Source organism: Heterodontus francisci, chromosome 24, assembly GCF_036365525.1.
Source record: "Heterodontus francisci isolate sHetFra1 chromosome 24, sHetFra1.hap1, whole genome shotgun sequence".
Classification (NCBI taxonomy): Eukaryota; Metazoa; Chordata; class Chondrichthyes; order Heterodontiformes; family Heterodontidae; genus Heterodontus; species Heterodontus francisci.
In genome coordinates this window covers 70,829,682-70,851,036 of record NC_090394.1, presented here as the reverse complement: position 1 = coordinate 70,851,036, position 21,355 = coordinate 70,829,682, and the positions used below count along the sequence as shown (strand labels likewise).

Sequence of the window (21,355 nt, the reverse complement as noted above, 5' to 3'; positions counted from 1 at the left end):
GTATTTTTAGTAGTTTTAACTGAATTAGAGTTAAGGTTAATAAACTTACCCATTTCCTGTTTAAATCTGAGAAAACCTGTCTAGTGATTTCTTTGCCATTACAATTAGAGAGCTGTGAGCAAGGATTCACTGAGAGGAAGTGGAAAACACGGTGTTTTAAAAATTAAACCCTGTTACGGCCAAACCAGGAACAGTTTGAGAGGGGAGCCCTAGACCCTTGCCTCATCTGGTTGTAACATCAATCAAGTATAATCCAGACAATAACTTGCATTGATATAGTGCCTTTCATGTAGTAAAACTTTCCAAGGTGCTTCATAGGAATGACTAACCGACAGAACTTGTCACTGAACCACATAAGGTGATATTAAGACAGGTGACCAAAAAGTCTTGATCAATGTAATTGAAGATGGCAGGACAGGTTGAGAAAGCAGTTAATAAAGCATACAGTATCCTGAGCTTTACTCATATGGACATAGAGTACAAGACCAAGGAAGTTATGTTGAACTTGTATAAGACACCAGTTTGGCCTCAGCTGGAGTATTGCGTCCAATTCTGGGCGCTGCACTTGAGGAAAGACGTGATGGCATTGGAGAGAGTACAGATTCACGAGAATGGTTCCAGGGATGAGGAATTTCAGTTATGAAGATGGATTGTAGAAGTTAGTTTTCCTTGGAGAAAAGAAGGCTGAGAGGTGATTTGATAGAGGTATTCAAAATTTTGAGGGGTCTGGACAGAGTAGATGGAGAGAAACTGCTCCCACTCGTGAAAAGATCGAGAACGAGAGGGCACAGATTTAAAGTATTTGGTAAGAGAAGAAAAAGTGACATGAGGAAAAACTTTTTCATGTAGCGAGTGGTTAAAGTCTGGAATGTGCTGCCTGAGAAAGTGATGGAGGCAGGTTCAATTGAAGCATTCAACAAGGAATTAGACAGTTATATGAAAAGGAAGAATGTGCAGGGTTATGGGGAGAAGGCAGGGGAATGGAACTGAGGGAGTTGCTCTTCCAGATAGCTGGTGTGGACATGATGGGCTGAATGGCCTCCTTCTGCACTGTAACAATTCTGTGAAAGGGGTAGGCTTTAAGGAATATCTTAAAGGAGGATGCAGGGGCGAGAGATGGAGCTTAGGGCCGAGGCAGCTGAAGACGAGGTCATCAATGATGGGGCGATGAAATTCAGGGATGCGCAACAGGCCAGAATTGAAGCAGTGTGGAGATTTTGGGCAGGGGTTGTAGGTCTGCAGGAAGTTAGAGATGGGGAGAGCTGAGGCTATGTTGACTTTTCATGGATATCTTTATAACACTTCCTTAGGTGATCTACCCAAAACTGTATTTGAGGCGATGAATACGATCTACATGAGTGAGGATGAATGAAACATGCTTTTTTTTAAAAAAGCAGCTACTTACTGCTGTGTTCTTCTGACCAGCAGCCTGACTTGCAAGCATTTTCCAATCTGCTCATTGCTGGCAAAATGATTTCAGCACTTCCTTTATAAACATTTCTGGGAGTGAAGAGAATCAATTGTCCATCCTGCATCTGCCCTGAACACTTGTCACTTTCTCACCAGCCACTCTTGCTCCCCTCTTGATTGTTGCCACACCAAAGAGCTAGTATTGTGGGATTTTCTAAGAATGTGATAAGGTGTGATACAATTGCATGTTATTTCTCATTATAGAATCCTACAGCACTAAAAGATGCCATTCAGCCCATCATGCCTGTGCTAGCCCTCTGAAAGAGCTATGCAGTTAGTCCCACTCCTTTCCCCACTACTCTGCAAATGTTTCCTTCATTCTTAATTAGCATATTTTGCTTTGCAGTCATTCTCTGTGATTGTGCTTTCAAACACTGCTAAACAAAATTCCTAGAAATCCAGCCCGGGGAAAATACTCTGGTTAAATGGCTGCTTTTATTTATTTTTTTAAATTTGTTATATCCAACCTTGAACTGTCAAAGCACCCACCGGTTATCTCACTGTTGCCAATCAGCCAGTGCTTCCAAAGTCTTTCTCATATGGTTAAGGAATGTGGGGAACCTGGCAATTTGTGGCTGGTTCAGCCTCTTAGTTTGGCGTAAATGAAGTACAGTTAGGAATTTTTTGCAATTTTTTTTTTACTGTGGTTTTTGACTAGGTGAGTTGCCAAATGGCTGCTTTCTGTGCTGTAACCATTCTATGATTCTATTTTGCCTTCCTGAAACCCAGTGTTGAGTTTTCCTTGTTCCAGGTACTTCGATGAATTTGTGGTGCCGTTGTGTGAAAACACTTGAAATCATGTTCTCTGAGATTATCAAATTGATTCAAAAAGGAAACTAAAATGGAAAAGCAAGATCAAAAATACACTTGGTAGCTTTTTTTTTTAGTTTGACGCAAAGTTTATTTGTTTGAACAAGATGTAGGAAAGAAGTTTCTTTTATCCAAGTTGGAAATGTAAACCCAAACAGGAAAATAAATTCCTGTTTTTGTGGTGATTCTCGACAATCAGATCACAAATCTCTTGTCAGCTCTGACTGATTTCAGAACATGGAAGATGAGCAAACTGGACCAATTTGGCAGATTGAGCTTTGATTATAGGAATGCTTGTCGACTGTTTACATTCCCCTAATGAGCTTTTGAGCATGTTGGTGTTAAAACAGCACACGCAAGAAATGTAGTCAGCTGGAAGTGAATCAGTGCATGTCGTTATGAAGATTACTGGCACATTTCTTGGTGCTTTGCATCTTGTGCTTCAGTGTTTATTTATTTAGAGATACAGCACTGAAACAGGCCCTTCGGCCCACCGAGTCTGTACCGACCAACAACCACCCATTTATACTAATCCTACAGTTCTCCCAATAAAGGAATGAAAAAGGTCATGCTCAAACTTTTTGGGTAAGGAGTTATTGTAAGTACTGGCATCATTACATAGGCTGTGATCTAGTTGTCATATTGCAAACCCTAATTGTTCTTTATCTTAGTGATAATACTGTCGTCATTGCAGCTTTTAAGCTCTCTACTCTTCCATTAAAACTCCAAATATACCAACTTACAGGATCTTCTTCCTCGTGGTGTTGAACTCAAGGCTTCAGTGCACTGCTTGATTCACAAGCATGATGCTAGAAATGAGACATTATGACTATTTGGAAAGACTGAATAGATTGGGGATCTTTTCGCTAGAAGTGAAGACTAACGAGTTACCTAACAGGGACTTGAAATTATGAAGGTGTTTGACTGGATGGATGTACAAGATGTTTTTACTTGTAATGGGAGACCAAAACAAGGGCCCATAAATATAAGACAGTCACTAATATATCCAACAAGGAATTCAGAAGAAACTTCCTTAACTGGAGAGTGGTTAGAACGTGGGAATTGCTACCATACGGACCAATTGAGGTGAATAGCAGAGACACATTTGAGGGGAAACAACAGAAGTACATGAGAGAAAGGAATAGAAGGGTATGCTGATAGTGAGATGAATTTGGTGGGACGTGACTTGTGGGGAACATGACCACCAGCATAGATCAGTTGGGCTGAATGGCCTGTTTCTGTGCCGTAAATTCTATGTAAATCTGTTTTCTATTCGAATTCATTATGTCCAAACTATTGACCTCCTTGCTTCCCTTTTACTTACAATTTACAACCCAAACTTGAAGAGAATAAGTACAACAACATTTAATTAGCATCTCTCCTACTCTTCTATCCTCTGGTGAAGTTCGCTGAGCTTTGGGCCTTCACATCGGCTTCTCAGCAACAAGAATGGAAGCTGCATTTTCAGTGGCAGAAAATCAGAACAAAGAATTATTAGGATCAAGGTTGTAGTGAGAAAACAGGTCATCGGAGTTTAAATTTACAGAGTAAGACTACTGTTCTGTATAATCAACAAAGCCAATGCACAAAGAGTTGGCTGAACCCCATTCATAAAAAGTTGATCAATAAATTTTGGAAAAATATTTTCATAATTTTTACAATCTTTTATTTCCATGCAGAAAGTGGGGCTCTTGTAGTTTAACATCACTGTACCTTCCAGTTGACAAATAATATTGCACCCCCCACCCCCACGCTCCCCAGAAACTCAGCAGAGAGTTAAGCCACTGAACAGTGTTCCTACCCACATACATCCCACATCTCAACCGTTGGGCTTCAATGCACATGAACAGCACAAGCTGCTTCTCATCTTCCTGAGCATACCTTAGAAGGACTGTGTTCAACAGGCTCAGCTGTGGATACTCTAATAGGCTTTAGAACACCAGCCACATTGCACACTTTGAGTGCACCCAATCCTCATAATTACATGTGCTGTCAACTTTTTAGACTGGCTTCATCTGATGATCTCACACTCTCTCTCCCCTAAAATACTTCTAATTTGTGAAATAACTGCTGCTGTCATACACAACAGAAGAAAGCTAAATTAACTGAAGGGATGAGGAGACTTGGTTAATTAACTCTTCTCAATACCCCCAGCATTCCCCACCTACACCCCATATGCATGTATTGTTGCTTAATATACAAGGACAAGTACAAAATATATAGAAGGTAATGAGTTACAAATACAAAAACAGAACTATTCCTTTCACATCCACGTGCAATAGTGTTGAACAGTGGAAGAATCCAGTTCACAAGGCACTACATCTGTACTGAGTCAATATCAACCAGAAGCTTCACTCCACGATGATTGACACTCCCCCAGAACTCGTGTAGGATTTCCCTCATACCTGTTGTGTTGGGGTTTTCTGGTAGTTTGTACTGGTTAACTTGTTTGAAGTGGGGCTATGGTGTTGGAGCTAGTTTAACAAACCTGCACTGGATTGAACTTAACTAACGATGGCAGAATATTGACAGTTCAATCGGTTAGCAATATAATAGCCCATAAATCAGTGCTGGTGATATTAGCAGAAATGTGTTTAATATGTTAAAGATATTCCTGTTTCGTATTTTAATGAATAAATGGACTGTCAGCTCTGCTAATAAAGCAGACAGAGGAATGGTATATGAATATTGACCGATATTGTCCAGTCATTCTTAGCGTATATTTTCTTGGGAGGAGGATGGACGGTGGAGTCATTGAATGCTGACAATTGTGGCAAAGTAACTAAAGTAGCTTAGTTTTCCCTGCTGCTTCAGAACCTTTTATGACCCCCATGTTTAAACTTGTCCACTTCTGGCCAGTTGCCTCACTGCGTTTGTCTACTGTAAGGAACAAGTCTCTGATGTTTCTGTGCTGGAAATAGTGAGGCGAGTGGTCAGGGCACAGAGCTGGAAGGAAAGAGTGAAGTAAGTGTTTGGTTCGGTCAGTGCTGAATGGAAAGGGGTGCACAGAGAGGGCACATCACAAAGCCAGTACTGTGCAGAGTGAAGCATCTTTGTCAAGTACTCAAGATGTGGCAGCATCTGTGGAGAGGGAGAAGCAGAGTTAATGTTTCAGGTCGATGAATTTTTTGTCAGTTCTGATGAAGGGTTATCGACCCAAAACATTCATTCAGTTTCTCTCTCCACAGATGCTGCCAGATCTGCTGAGTATTTCCAGCATTTCTGTTTTTATTTCAGGTTTCCAGCAGCCACAATATGTTGCTTTGGTATCTGTCATGTGAAATTTCACCCAACCACTTGCATTAAAGCCATTTAAAAAAAAAAACACACTCCTATCAGTTTTCAGACTTCAATTCTCCTACCCTCCACTGATCAATGAAATTCTACAGCAATCTTCCAACCCTGAAATAAGTCAACTGGGGTATGGGAGATGGCAGAACAAATTCCCCACTCTACTGGTCTTGGTGATTTGGGACAGTACATACCCAGCTGGAAAATGGATACTCAACTATTTAGGTTGTCCCTCACTTTGCTAATAATGAGATAGGGTGCTGCGGGGGAGGGGTTGGTGTTCAGCATCTCATGTGCAACAGTCCAAATTCTTCCTAAATTGCCACTAGTGGGAGGTTAGTGGACGTAATGGCATTTTACTGCCACTAAAATGTTGCTGACAGACTTTCTCTGTTAAGGGATGCCACTTACAGAGGTTAGGGCAGAGAAGAATGTAACAGTTGTGGGCCTGAAAATAGAAGAATGACTTGTAACAAGGGAAAGAAGGAAATACAAAGAACATTTTTTTTTAGAAAGAACAATGGCAACGACAGACGTCACCCAAGGCTACCACCATACTTCTGATTACCTAACAAAAATGTACTCCGAACCACAAGATAAATGGGGGTGAGGGGGGGGGGGGGGTTGCTTTGTAATAGTTGACATTCTATTTTCAAAGCACCAGTTAACAACATTAACCCAATGAAGGATAGATGACAAAATAATTTAAGACAAATAGGGCGCCGTGGGATTTCAACCAGTTGGTTTACTGAGGAGGAATCTGACTGCTTATTAAACTGCAGATTAGTGTGAGAGACTTGCCTGGCTGCGTTAGTATGTGGCACTTGTCACCAGGCTGCGATACTCGCTCATACTAAAGATGCATCTTTAGGACCTGCACAGTGCTCTCACTGGGAATGTCATTGTTCAATTGTATTCAATGCTCCACCAGCAACTGGAATCCATCAACATCATCAGACAGAGTTTTGTTTTAGTTGACTTTAGGACAAACTTCTTCCCTATCTTTGAATAATTTATACAACAATCTAGCATCTAAACACAAGGATTTAATTATTGTTGCTGTTGGCAAGGCTAATGCAGGGAGTTGGGAGGAAGTCTGGGATTTGTTTTCCTGAGATTATTCTTGCCCGTGGGACAGATCTCTCTGTTGAGACATCCAGTGCAGCAAGGGTTCACTGGCAGGCACGTCTGCTGACCAAAGCCCACCAGCAGCCAGTTGGTCTCGCTCCAGAGCTCCCTGAAAGAGAAAAGGGGGGGGGGGGGAAATTAACAAAATGCACCTTGTAAGATTTTCATACACTGATCCTAAAAACCATCTGTTGCATTTGTTCTGAACACAAAGTCAATTTAAGGCAGGGGACGGTTTGACAGCGGAGGGGGGCAGGGGCCTACAGACGGATCAAGAGAGGGGGTTGGACAGTTGGATCGGGAGTGGGGGTGTCGTGGATGGAGGAATTGGAGGTGGTTGGCAGCAGATGGAATGTTTGGCGGGGGAGGGGTGTCACATATGGATCGAGAGTTTGAGGTTAATCGTGCGAGCTGGTTGTACCCAGTGCAAGGATGCTGCTAGATTCTGTTGAGTTGCTGATTAAATTCCGCCAGTAAAAGGTGGGAGGATTTTAAGATCATCAGCGGGTGTGCAGAGAGCCATTCCATACTCAGCCTGCTGTTGGTGAGTGAGGGAAGACTTAACTTGGGCAGCTACCAGAAATATCTGCACTCTTCAAAAGGACTGAAAGAGGCCACAGAGTCAGAGGGTCATAGGTTTGAGATCCACTCTAGAGACTTGAGCCCAGAAGCTAGGCTGACTCTCCCACTGCAGTACTGAGGGAGTGCTGCACTGTCAGAGGTGCCATCTTTTGGATATGTTAGACCAAGGTCCCGCCTGCCTTTTTAGGTGGATGCAAAAGATCCCACCCATGATTTGAAGAGGAGTAGGGGAGTTCTTCCTGGTGTGCTGGCCAATATTTATCCCTCAACCAACATCCTAATGTTAGTTTAATTTTATCTCTCTGTTCCTTGTGAACCCTTGCTATGTGCAAATTTGGCTGCCTCGTTTCCTACAGTGACGACAGGAATAGCAGCAGTTCAAGCAGATGGCTCACCACCACCTTCTCAAGGCCAACTAGGAATGGGTAATAAATGCTGACCTTGACAGTGATGTCCATATCCTGAGAATAAATGAAGCAGAAAGAGGCAAATGCACATTTCTAACCTCATAGGGCTGGTTCAAGAATTGTGAACAGGCTGTTACTTCAGAACATCGTAAGGGACAACGTGAGGCTTGTGCAACTATTCCGATACTTACAACTTCCTTCCCCATTTCCTTTGTTTCGGAAGAACATATGAAATAGGAACTGGAGGAGGCCATTTGGCCCTTCAAGTCTGCTCTACCATCCAACAAGATCATGGCTGACCTACCTCAACTCCACCTTCCTGCACTATCCTCATCTCCCTTAATTCCCTTAGAACCCAAAAATCTATCGGCTTCTGTCTTGAATATACTCAATGTCTGAGCATCCACAGCTCTCTGGGGTAGAGAATTCCACAGGTTCTCAAACCTTTGAAGAAACTTCTCCTCATCTCAGACCTAAATGGCCGACCCCTTATTCTGAGACTGCAACCCTGTGTTCCAGATTCTCTCAGCATCTACCTGGTCAAGCCCCTTTAGAATTTTATATGTTTCACCCTTCATCCTTCTAAACTCCAGGGAATATAGGCCAGTGATTATCCTCCCTTTCCCGCACCACGCCCCCTCCCTGGCAACCAAACACTATTCCCATCCTCAGTTAACCTGTTCACAAATGTCTACCAATTCTGATACTGGGTTGACTGTTATGCCATGTGCGTGAGAGGGGCTTTGGCTGATTCTTTCAATCCCTGCATGGTGTCAACCCACCTTCACTTAGCACTTCTCTGTTTGCACTATAAGCACTCGCCATCTCTAGGCTACGTTTAGTTGTCTCCTCCCCAGCCCCAGTTACCGTGGCATCCATTCTTCTAGTGCCAGTCTGCTTTTCTCCGGGTTTCTGGTCTCTTTTTTGACCCACTTCAGTCGATTTGCGATCCGATGCACGTGGGTGTCAACACCTGCAAAAAAATTCAAATAGATGAGGATTAAATGAGCTGGGGCAAGTTAAATACTGGCCAAGGATGTACATCAAGGCAAGTCAAACTACAATGCCATGTTACAAATGTTGGATTGCGTTCGATATCCTCTTGTGTTCAACAGTGCTGGCCACTCCTATAAGTGCTGTGGCATCTTATCGTCAGGAGTATGCTTGCACTGCCCAAAATCTAACACAATAGTGTAAACTGGGGCATAACAAGAAGGATCTGAACGGGATATTGAAGGGGGAATTTTCAAACTAGCCCCCCCACCCCACCCTCTTTTGAGAAATGGACAAGAGTGGGTGCAACGTTGGCTTTACACCACATCCAACTGAAGTCAACCGAGAGTAATATTTTGCGGGATATGAAGCCAGAGTTCCACCAGATCTCGTGGGACTCCTGTCCGGCGAGTTAGGTTAAAATGACTGCACTGTGTCTTTCACACACGTGCTCAACTGTGCTTCCAGCATGCAGAATGAAAACACTACAGTGAGACAAGGCCAGAATCTTTCAGCTGCTCTATTTTACTGATAATAAGTGAACAAATACAATCAAAGTTCACTTCATGAATAAGAAAAATGTTATGCGTGCAGTCCTAACCCAGCTAGTGAGCTAAATACACCTGTTTTTAAATCCCTATTGCTTCACCTATACAAAACCCTGGTCAGATCACACTTGTCGTATTGTGAGCAGTTCTGGGCATCACACCTTAGGAAGGATATGTTAGGCTTGGAGGGAGTGTAGCATATGTTTACCAGAATTATATCTGGACCCCAAGGGTTAAGCTACAAGGACAAATTACACTAACTGGGGTTGTATTCCCTGGAATTTAGAAGGTTAAGGGGTGATTTGATAGAAGCTTTCAAGATATTAAGGGGAACAGAGTAGATAGACAGAAACTATTTCTGCTGGTTGGGGAGTCTAGGACGAGAGAGCATAATCTAAAAATCAAAGCCAGATCTTTCAGGAGTGAAATTAGGGAACACTTCTACACACATAGGGTGACAGAAGTTTGGAACTCTCTTCCACAAACAGCAATTGCTGCTGGATCAATTATTAATTATAAAACTGAGTGACAGATTTTTGATCTCCAAAGGTGTTAAGGGATATGGGGCAAAGGAGGGTATATGGAGTTAGGTCACAGATCAACTATTATCTCATTGAATGGCGAAACAGGCTCGAGGGGCTAAATGGTCTCCTCCTGTTCCTATGTTTCTAGTCTGTTTCAGCAGTGAAATAGACAATGGCTTACACGGGCTTAGGCAGCAATAGTCTTGCAACTGACTGGATAGATCCTCTTCCCCTTTCTCTCAGCAGACCATCCCAATTAACTAAACATCATCAATTTCAGTCTTGAAATTTTCAATTGATCCAGAGTTCACAGCATTTTGGGGCAGGGAATTCCAGATTTGTACAATTCTTTAGTGTGAAAAAGTCCTTCACGATTTCACTTCTGAAAGACATAGTTCTAATTTTAAGATTGCGCCTACTTTTTCTGGACTCCTCCACCAGAGAAAATAGAATAAACACAGAGAAACTATCATTTAAAACACCTTGATTGGATCACCTTCAATCTGCTAAACTCAAGGGAGCTAAAGGCAAGTTTGCGCAACCTGTCCTCATTTAACCCTCCAAACCCAGGTTTTATCCTCGTGAATCCACATTGTGACATAATATCCTTCTTCAGGTGTTGCACCCAAAACTGAACACTCTTCTCCAGACAGAGTCTTCCCAAGACTTTGTACAACTGAAGCATAACTACCTCCCTGTATACCCACCTCCAGCCTCCTTGAGAGACAAGTCAACATTCCATTCGTCTTTTTGTACCAGTTCACTCGCTTTTAGTGCTTTGTGTACCTGGCCATCAAATCCCTCTGCTCCTCCACAGTTCCTTCATTCATGGATCCAAAGTGGATGGTCTCGCCCTTTCCCAAATTAAACACCAACTGCCCACACTTTAACTGTCTATGTCCCTTTGTAGCATCCTTCTCCCATCTACATAACTTACTGTGCTGCCAACCCCAATGTGATCCGCAAGCAGAGGTATGCAAGAAAATTTGTCTTTCTGGGATCCAAAGCCGTTCTTCTATCTATATGTTATCGATCTATATCTTCTACCTACCTATTTTATCAAACAATATCTGCTACTTATCTGTTGAGCCGAAAAGTAGCTGCTGAGCGAATCTAACGAAACCAACTTAACTCTTCCAGCTGGAATCTACTGGCAATGAATCTCAGGATGCATTTCTTTTAAAGGCACAATTACGTGACCAAGTGGTGCAGTTTCAAAATTAAAGAGGGGGCAAAATTTCCGCTGTGTGTGCAATCAGGAAATTGCTCTTAAATTGCACTGGTCAGGTTACAGTTCATGTAAAAATTATTTGCATAAGCACAAATGCAAAATCTGCCACACACCAATGCAACTGGGCAGCATAACAGAATGTAATTGCTTATTTCAATTTCAAAATTTGCAGATAATACAAAACTTGGAAACATTGTGAACTGTGAGGAGGATAGTGGAGAACTTCAAAAGGACATAGACAGGTTGGTGGAATAGGCGGACAAGTGGTGGATGAAATTTAATGCAGAGAAGCATGAAGTGATTCATTTTGGTAGGAAGAACATGGAGAGGTAATATAAAATAAAGGGTGCAATTCTAAAGGGGTGCAGGAGCAGAGGTACCTGGGTGTATATGTACATAAATCATTGAAGGTGGCAGGACAGGTCGAGAGGATGGTTAACAGAGCATACAGCATCCTAGGCTTCATTAATAGGGGCATAGAGTACAAAAGCAAGGAAGTTATGTTCAGCCTCAACTGGAGTATTGTGTACAGTTCTGGGCACCACACTTTAGGAAAGATGTGAAGGCATTACAGAAGGTGCAGACAAGGTTTGCAAGAATGGTTCTCGGGATGAGGAACTGAGAAACCTCAGTTGCGTGGTTAGATTGGAGAAGTCGGGACTGTTTTCTTTGAAGAGAAGGTTGAGAGGAGATGTGATAGAGGTATTCAAAATAGTGAGGGGTCTGGACAGAGTAGATAGGGAAAAACTGTTCCCATTGGTGGAGGGATCGAGAACAAGAGGGCACAGATTTAAGGTAATTGGCAAAAGAAGCAACAGCGACATGAGGGAAAACTTTTTCCATGCAGCGAGTTGTTAGGATCTGGAATGCGTTGCCTGAGAGTGTGATGGAGGCAGGTTCAATCGAGGCATTCAAGAGGGAATTGAATAATCTGAAAAGGAAGAATGTGCAGGGCTCCAGGGAGAAGGCTGGGGAGTGGCGCTAGGTAAACTGCTCTTTTGGAGAACCAGCACAGACACGACAGGCAAAAACTACCCCCCATCTCCACTGCCCAGACCCTGGAGGCAACCAAACAGAGAGAAAGAGAAAGCCTAACCTAGCTATTTGCACAGTCCTCCAAAAAGGAAGTGCAAGTTTACCATTTTCTTTCCAGTAGCGGATGTGATCTGAAATTTTTCCATGGACGACAATGGGTTTGTTGTGTTGACAATTGCTCACTTTTTGCTGGCAAAGCATTTTGTTCTGAGCCAGCGTACCGCCCACTGTCTATCTGCTGTGTGGAGAATGTTTGGAACGGCCCAATTGAGAACAGGATGAGCTCTGCTGCCATTGTAATTACAACAGTGATTACCCTTCAGAAGTACTTCATTGGCTGTAAAGCTTTGGGATGTCTGGCAGTTGTGAAAGGCGCTATATAAATGCAAGTTTGCTCTCTCTTTTTCACTGGTCATTGTTTACTGTTGCATGGTGCTCGATGGGAGGAAGTTTGTGCACATAGCTGAGTTTGTGAGAATCCTGGCAGTCCCTTGCACATAAAAGACATAGGGAGCTCCTGGAGCAAGTCAGCATCTCTTACGGTCCCTGTCCACCATCCCAGCTGTTCAGGTGTGATGCTCATGGAAATGCTGGCCAAGTAACCGGGGGCCTGGCTTGCATTATCCCAACAGGCATTCCCTGTGAACACATCAGGAATACCTGGAGAGGGAATCAGGTTTTAATGTTTGAACAGCTATTGAATACAGTAGTGCAAATAATGTTGGAGCAATGCACCTGAAATAAAACCATTGAAAATTGACAAACATTTTAGTGGGTAGCATTCTCACTTCTGAGTCAGCAGGTTGTGAGTTCAAATCCCCACTCCAGAGACTTGAGCACAAAATCTGGACTGACACTCCCAGTGTAGTACTGAGGGAGTGCTACACTGTTGGAGGTGTTGTCTTTTGGATGAGACGTTAAACTGAGGCCCCATCTGTCCTCTCAGGTAGATATAAAAGATCCCATGGCACCATTTTGAAGAATAACATGGAAGTTCTCCCCAGTCTCCTGACCAATATTTATCCTATTTAGCCTAAAACAGATTATCTGGTCATTATCACATCGCTGTTCATTGGAGTTTGCTTTATGCAAATTGGCTGCCATGTTTCCTACATTACAACAGTGACTACACCTCAAAAGAGCTGCTGAAATGGCTGTAATGGGGATGTCCTGTGGTTGTGAAAGGCACTATATAAATTCAAGTATTTCTTTGCCACAGAATAAAGTTATCTGGACTGCGCACAAGCTTTCCCCTCAAGGTCAGCTTTTCATACTACAGTGTACCAGTCTGGGAGGTCAATGTGACACAAACCCAGCCTACATAGTCAGACTTGCTTCATAGCTCATCTTTTTGACATGAAATGCAAAGCTAACTGGTGAAAGACTTGCAAAGAACGGAATACATTTATATAGCATCATTCATAGAATCATAGAAAGTTTGAGGCATAGAAAGAGGCCACTTGGCCTATCCTGTCTGTGCTGACCAAAAAACGATCCACTTATTCTAATCCCACCTTCCAGCATTTGGTCCGTAGCCCTGCAGATTACGGCACTTGAGGTACATATCCAGATTCTTTTTGAATGAGTTGAGGGTCTCTGCCTCAACTATCCTTTCAGGCAGTGAGTTCCAGATCCCCACCACCCTCTGGGTGAAAAGCTATTTCCTCATCTCCCCTCTACTTTTTCTACCAATCACTTTAAATCTATGCCCCCTCGTCACTAACCTCTCTGCTAAGTTGAATAGACCCTTCAACTCCACTCCATCCAGTCCCCTCAAAATTTTATATATTTCAATCAGATCTCCCCTCAGCCTTCTTTATTCCAAGGAGAACAACCCCAGCCTATCCAATCTTTCCTCATAGCTGCATTTTTCCAGTCCTGACAACATCCTCAAATCTCCTCTGTATCCTCTCTAGTGCAATTACATCCTTTCTGTAGTGAGGTGACCAGAACTGCACACAGTACTCAAGTTGTGGCCTAACCAATGGGTTATATTGTTCCAGCATAACCTCCCTGCTCTTATATTCTATACCTCGGCTAATAAAGGAAAGGAGTCCCTATGCCTTCTTAACCACCTTAAATCGACCTGTCCTGCCACCTTCAGGGATCTGTGGACATTCAATCCAAGGTCCCACACTTCCTCTACACTTCTCAGTATTTTCCCATTTATCGTGTATTCCTTTTCCTTGTTTGACCTCCCCAAATGCATCACCTCATACTTCTCCTGGTTGAATTCCATTTGCCACTTTTCTGCCCATCTGACCAGACCATCGATATCTTCCTGCAGCCTACAGCTATCCTCCTCGCTATCTACCGCACGGCTAATCTTTGTGTCATCCGCAAACTTCTTGATCGTGCCCCGTACATTTATGTCCAAATCGTTAATATATACCACAAGAAGCAGGGGACCCAGTACTGAGCCCTGCGGAATGCCACTGGTAACATTTAGCGACCCTCCAGTCGCTAAAACACACATCAACAATTACCCTTTGTTTCCTGCCACTAAGCCAATTTTGTATCCACCTTGCTGCATTTCCCTGGATCCCATGGGATTTTATTTTTTTAACCAGCCTGCCGTGTGGGATCTCGCCAAAGCCTTGCTAAAATCCATGTAGACCACATCAACTGCACTACCCTCATCAATCTTTTTTGTTACTTCTTCAAAAAATTTGATCAAGTTGGTCAAACAAGATTTTCCCTTAACAAATCCATGCTGACTATCCTTGATTAACCTGTGCCTTTCTAAGTGACAGGTTATCCTGCCTCTCAGAATAGATTCCAATAATTTGCCTACTACTGAGGTTAGACTGACTGGCCTGTAATTATTTGGTCTATCCTTTGCTCCCTTTTTAAACAGAGGTACAATGTTAGCAGTTCTCCAATCCTCCGGAACCACATCTGTATCCAGTGAGGACTGGAAAATGACGGTCAGACCTTCTGATATTTCCTCTCTTGCTTCTTTTAACAGCCTAGGGTACATTTCATCTGACCCTGGTGATTTATCAACTTTCAAGGATGCTAATCCCATTAATACTTCCTCTCTCCCTATGTTTATCACATCCAATACTTCACACTCCTCCTCCTTAATTACAATATCTGCATCGTCCCCTGTCTTTTGTGAAGACAGACACAAAGTATTCATTAAGAACCATACCAACATCTTCCACCCCTACACATAGGTTTCCTTTTTGGTCTTTTATGGTCCCTATTCTCTCCATTCATAGCCTCAGAATGTCCCGATACCTATGACAGTGTAGCACTCCCTCAGTACTGTATTAGAAATGTCAGCCGGGATTGTATGCTAAAGAGTGGAGCTTGAAACCATGACCTTTTGACTCGAGGCAAGAGTACTACCTACTGAGCCATGACTGACACCTCATTGCCAATCCTCAAAATTACCAAATAGCTGCATTAATATTCAAGGGCCACCAGATTTGTTTTTATCATTTGACATGTTTAATTCCAAACATTTTCGAGGAGTTAATTCTCTGAACTGACTCCCCACCAGTGAATGCCTTGAGCAGTCGTGTGGAATTTCCAAGCTTTTGCCTCTCGTCCACCTGATATCCAGAAAGATACCAATGTGGACCCCTTTGTAATCAATCCGATTCATTATAATTCTATTTAGAGAATATTAACCGAGAGTCAACAGCTCAGTTTCAAGCAGTGTTGGGAGAATGCACAAAGCTTTTGCTCTAAACATGGCCTGCAAGCAGTAAGGAGCTTCCTGACTGCTTCACCCATTCGTGCATTTGATTAGATATTGTAGGCAGGTTTATTGTCGGTTTAGTGATGTGTTCCGTCACAGGAACACAGAGTATCTGTTTCACTGGGCAAACAGGAGTCCACCATATCAAGACCTGAACACAGAGTTCAGTCTGCACTGCAGCACCATCCAGTGGCATAGATTGGACACATAGCATCATTCCGGAAACTGTTTGAGTGGGACGTCACCCTGAATTTTCCTTCAGTGCTACTGCTCTCACCCACATATGTAATGCCCATAAAGTGGTACGCAGCTGTTTCATGCTGTTACTTGTGTCCAAGGTACTTACTGATACCAGACACGTTGTTCCAGGCTATCTTCATGATGAGATGGGCCATCTTCGGTCCCACTCCTGGAAGTTTCAGAAGTTCGCTTACGCTGCTGGGAATGTCGCCACTGTACTGCTCCTTCAGGATTGCTGTGGTCTGTTTGATGTACTTCACTTTGCTCTGCACAGGTAAATCACATCATGGATAAGATGCAAAGGTAACAGCAATCTTATCAACTGGGGGCATGGTTGGTCTTGGTTATGTTACTGGACTAGTAATCCAGCAGCTTGGACTAATGATCCAGAGACATGAGTTCAAATCCCACCACAGAAGCTAGGGAATGTAAATTTAGTTAATTAAATAAATCTGGAATCAAAACTAGCCTAACTATCACAAAAACCCATCTGGTTCATTAATGCCCTTTAGGGAAGGAAATCTGCTGTTGTTACCCAGTTTGACCTATATGTGACTCCAGTTTCACAGCAATGTCATTGACTCTTAACTGTCCTCTAACATGGCCTAGCAAGTTATCCAATTGCCTCAAGGGCAATTAGGGATGAGCAATAAATTCTGGCTTTACCAGTGACCTCCAGATCCTGTGAATGAATTAAAACAAAATCATCATGTGAAAAGCAGGATGCAGCATGTTGGAGGGGAGGGGGTAGGAATGCAAATAGCTGGGTTGCTCATTGACCCTGCTGTGTTTCTGAAATTGCCAACATTCTTCCAATTATTGCCATTTTCCCTTAGCAGAGAGTGATATGGAGCCAGCAGTATAACTTGGGCTGGTACTTTATAACAGGCACTTCCTGAACATACCACATTAGGGGCAGCAGCTTTTGGTCACCTGCCCTTTGTGTAGCTCAGTGTCAAATTTTGTTTGATAATCACTCCTGTGAAGCACCGTAGGATGTTTTAGTACTTTAAAGGTGCTAGAAGAATGCAGGTGGTTGTTGCTGAGTAGGCCCTTCAGCCCCTCAAGCATATTCCACCATTCAATTAGATCACTGCTAATCTATATCGCAACTCCCTTTACCCAAAAGTCCTGTAACGCCTTCCCCACTCCCATCAAGCCAATTTGTTGATAACACCTGTGCTACTATAAGAGGTCGTAACCTCGGATTAACTATGAGCAATGCCATGGGAGGCCTAGAAGAAAATTGACCATGTGTCAACAGTTAAAAATGTCTGCCAAAAGATTTAATTACACCAGCTGGCCCAATTTAAAAACCAGGACTGGGTCGGGGGAAGTGACCAGCATGGTGAATAAGCAAATGCCTGTCAGTTATTCTAGGATGTACACACACTTTACATACAAAGCTGTTCTTTGTATTATAGAGGCAACAGGAATTTAAATAATAAAATATAATAAACTCTAGAATTTTCCTTAAGATAGCTCATGCAAACTATGCCCTTTAGCTCTCAGTAAATATCAATATGAAACTATAAAGAAAACCAAAACTTAAACACTAGTGCTCTGAAATGATCAAAGCTCAAATTCAAACAACAGGGTCAGAGTTGTACAGCTCAGAAAAAGGCCCTTCGGCCCATCATGTCTGTGCCGGCCATCAAGCACCTATCTACTCTAATCCTATTTTCCAGCACTTGGCTCGTAGCCCTGTATGCTGTTGCATTTCAACTGCTCATCTAAATACTTCTTAAATGTTGTGAGGGTTCCTGCCTCTATCACCCCTTCAGGCAGTGTGTTCCAGATTCCAACCACCCTCAGTGAAAATTTTTTTCCTCAAATCCCCTCTAAACCTCCTGCCCCTTACCTTAAATCTATGCCCCCTGGTTATTGACCCCTCCGCTAAGGGAAAAGGTTTCTTCCTATCTAACCTATCAATGCCCCTCATGATTGAGGTATACCTCAATCAAGTCCCCCCTCAGCCTTCTCTGCTCTAAGGAAAACAACCCTAGCCTTTTCAGTCTCTCTTCATAGCTGAAATGCTCCAGCCCAGGCAACATCCTGGTGAATCTCCTCTGCACCCTCTCCAGTGTAATTACATCCTTCCTATAGTGTGGTGCCCAGAACTGTACACAGCACTCCAGCTGTAGCCTAACTAGCGTTTTATACAGCTCCATCATAACCTCCCTGCTCTTATATTCTATGCCTCGGCTAATAAAGGCAAGTACCCCATATGCCTTCCTAACCACCTTATCTACCTGTGCTGCTGCCTTCTGTGATCTATGGACAAGTACACCAAGGTCCCTCTGTACTTCCTAGGGTCATACCATCCATTGTATATTCCCTTGCCTTATTAGTCCTCCCAAAATGCATCACCCCACACTTCTCAGGATTAAATTCCATTTGCCACTGCTTTTCCCATCTTACCAGCCCATCTATATCGTCCTGTAATCTAAGGCTTTGCTCCTCACTATTTATGACACCACCAATTTTCGTGTCATCTGCGAACTTACTGATCAAAACTCCTATATTCTCATCTAAATCATTAATGTACACTACAAACAGCAAGGGTCCCAGCACCGATCCCTGTGGTACACCACTGGTCACAGGCTTCCACTCGCAAAAACAACCCTTGACCATCACCCTCTGCCTTCTGCCACTAAGCCAATTTTGGATCCAATTTGCCAAATTGCCCTGGATCCCATGGACTCTTACCTTCTTAACCAATCTCCCATGCAGGACCTTATCAAAAGCCTTACTAAAGTCCATGTAGACCACATCAACTGCTTTACCCTCATCTACACATCTTGTCACCGCCTCGAAAAATTCAATCAAGTTAATTAGACACGCTCTCCCCCTGACGAAGCTATGCTGACTATCCCTGATTAATCCCTGCCTCTCCATTGCATTGCATTGATGTTGTCCCTTTTATGTATTATAACATCCTAAGCTGCTTCATAGTAGCAAATATCAAACAAATTTTGACACCAAGTCACATTAGGACAGACAACCAAAAACTCGGTTAAAGAGGTAGATTTTAAGATCCAATTAAAAGGAGGAGGGAGAGGTGGAGAGGCGAGAAGTTTAGGGAGGGAATATCAGAGCTTCGGGTCCAGGCAGCTGAAGGCACGGCCACTAATGGATATTGCATTTGGGAAGATATTCAGTTGGAAAATAGTAATTAAGCCGTAAGCATTGGTGGACTAACCCTCCAGAATCCAACTGGATAGATGAGTTTCCCGAGTGTCTTATCCTCCATCTTGAGAATGTTCTCCACAGTCAAGCCATGCTCCCTCAGCTGTTTCATTGCTGCAAACGTCACGTGATCTTTGGTCTGGCTGGAGAGCATGAGCGACAGAAGCACCTGATATCTCATGACCTACGGAATTCCATAGATCAAAATAGGCAGTGACAGCATCAATATGAAGGAGACATTTCCTATTTCTACCTTCAACTTAAACTTCAAAATTTGCCATTGCTAAATATTTTAAATGATGGAGACAAATGGGGCATTTCCTTCCCACTTTTTTCTTCTCTGGTCTTCTGCAGGTGATGATTCAGATTCCCCAAGGGTCTACAGCTGCTGCCCAAAATCTGCCAACCCAACCCAACCCACCCCACCCCACCTGTCTCTCAGCCCACATGGTGAATATGCAGAGTATTGGCCCATGAGGGACGTTATGTGGCTCAGTGGGTAGCACTCTTGTCTCTGAGTCAGAGGTTTGTGCATTCAAGTCCTGCTCCGGGAACTTAAAACACAAAATCTGTGTTGGTACTTGCAGTGCAGTACTGAGGGTGTGCTGCACTGTTGGAGATGCTGTCTTTCAGAGGAGATGTTAAACCAAGGCCCTGTTTACTCTCTCAGGCAGACATTTGAGATTTCAGAACAGGGGGTGTTCTTCTCTAGTGTCCTGGCCAACATATACCCCTCAACCAAAATCTGAAACGGATGATCATTCATTTCATTGTTGTTTTTTTTTAGATTTAGAGATACAGCATTGAAACAGGCCCTTCGGCCCACTGAGTCTGTGCCGACCATTAACCACCCATTTATACTAATCCTATATTCCTACCACATCCTCACCTGTCCCTATATTCCCCTACTACTTACACTAATGGCAATTTATAATGGCCAATTTACCTATCAGAGTTTCTTGTGTACAAATGGGTTACAACAGCGACTACGCTTCAAAAGTAGTTAACTGACTGTGAAGCACCCTGGGACGCCCTGGGGGTCATGAAAGGCGCTATATAAATGCAAGTTTTTTTTTCGATTATAAGCCACAGGGGTTAGGTTCCATCAGTTTACCTCTGGGGCTGCAGTTCTGTCGAAGCATTGCTCAGCTCCCATGTGATCCACAGGCGCATCCCTGCCCTTCCTCATCTCCCTGATGTTATTCAACTGCTCTCTCCAGGCCTTGGGTTCCCATTTAGAGCTTGTCTCATCAGCCGGCGAAGCAGTCTGCGCCTGGCTCGTGCTTCGGGTTGCACAGTTGTCCCCAATCTGCAAGCTCTCCCTTTTCTGCCTCGGTGCATTTCTGGGGGCAGAGCCTCCAGCCTGGATCCGTGGGGCTGCTCTGACCGTTCCCTGGCTCGGGTAGCCGGGCTGCTGCAACATGCTGGGGTCCCTTGCGAAGTTGGAGCCACTGTCCCATGCCCTGCCCCCGGTGGCCGCGCACACCCGTCGGTTCATGTTCCGAGTCAGTACCCCCGGTGTAAAATAAGGCGAGGTAGAAGCCATAATCCCCGGCCCCCTTTGTTATTATCGAAAGCGGAGAGCCGGGGGTCGCGGCCCCTTTAAATCCCACGCAGATAAAATGTATCAACTGGGGGAAATGTCACAACATTCGTATCACGTGCGGGTCTTCCCTTGGCATCCCAGACTGAGCTAGGAATGAGCCTCTAAGGGACGAATGGTCTTTTCCCGTCCATAATGTTTCCTTATTTCCACAGGAACGTCTGATCTGATAGCCCTCGATAGTATGGGCCCAAAAAACAGTTTACCCTTCGCTCCCTCTGCTGTGCTATCACTGTACATGCAGCTACAGCCTCACTTATTGACTTTCACCTGCATGTATTGAGTGCAGATGGTGGAATGACATTCACTCATTTGTCTTTCGGGATAGAACAGACTCACAGGGCAGGCTTGGGCAAATGTCAGCAATTTTTAATTTATTAAAGGGATTTTAGAAAGAACGAACATTTTTTAAAAAAAGTTTGTTCATGGGATGTGGATGTCACTGGCAAGGCCAGCATTCATTGCCCATTCCTAAGCTGCAACACAGAACTACTTGCGTGCCAAACAGCGGAAGCAGCATGCAATAGGCAGAGCTAAGCGATCCCACAACCAATGGATCAGAACTAAGCTCTGCAGTCCTGCCACGTCCAGTCAT

General features: G+C 43.5%; 1 protein-coding gene across 1 annotated transcript; it reads right to left on the bottom strand.

Annotated features, from left to right (window-relative positions):
- Positions 1-2,352: 2,352 nt before the first annotated feature.
- Positions 2,353-20,981, bottom strand: nthl1 (nth-like DNA glycosylase 1). The gene is made up of 5 exons (XM_068056539.1): positions 20,272-20,981; positions 19,171-19,341; positions 16,075-16,234; positions 8,556-8,661; positions 2,353-6,808 (listed from the first exon to the last, which is right to left on the bottom strand). Exons 1-5 carry the CDS (start codon positions 20,701-20,703, stop codon positions 6,643-6,645), a joined length of 1,035 nt encoding a protein of 344 aa, XP_067912640.1. The 5' UTR covers positions 20,704-20,981; the 3' UTR covers positions 2,353-6,642.
- Positions 20,982-21,355: the final 374 nt, after the last annotated feature.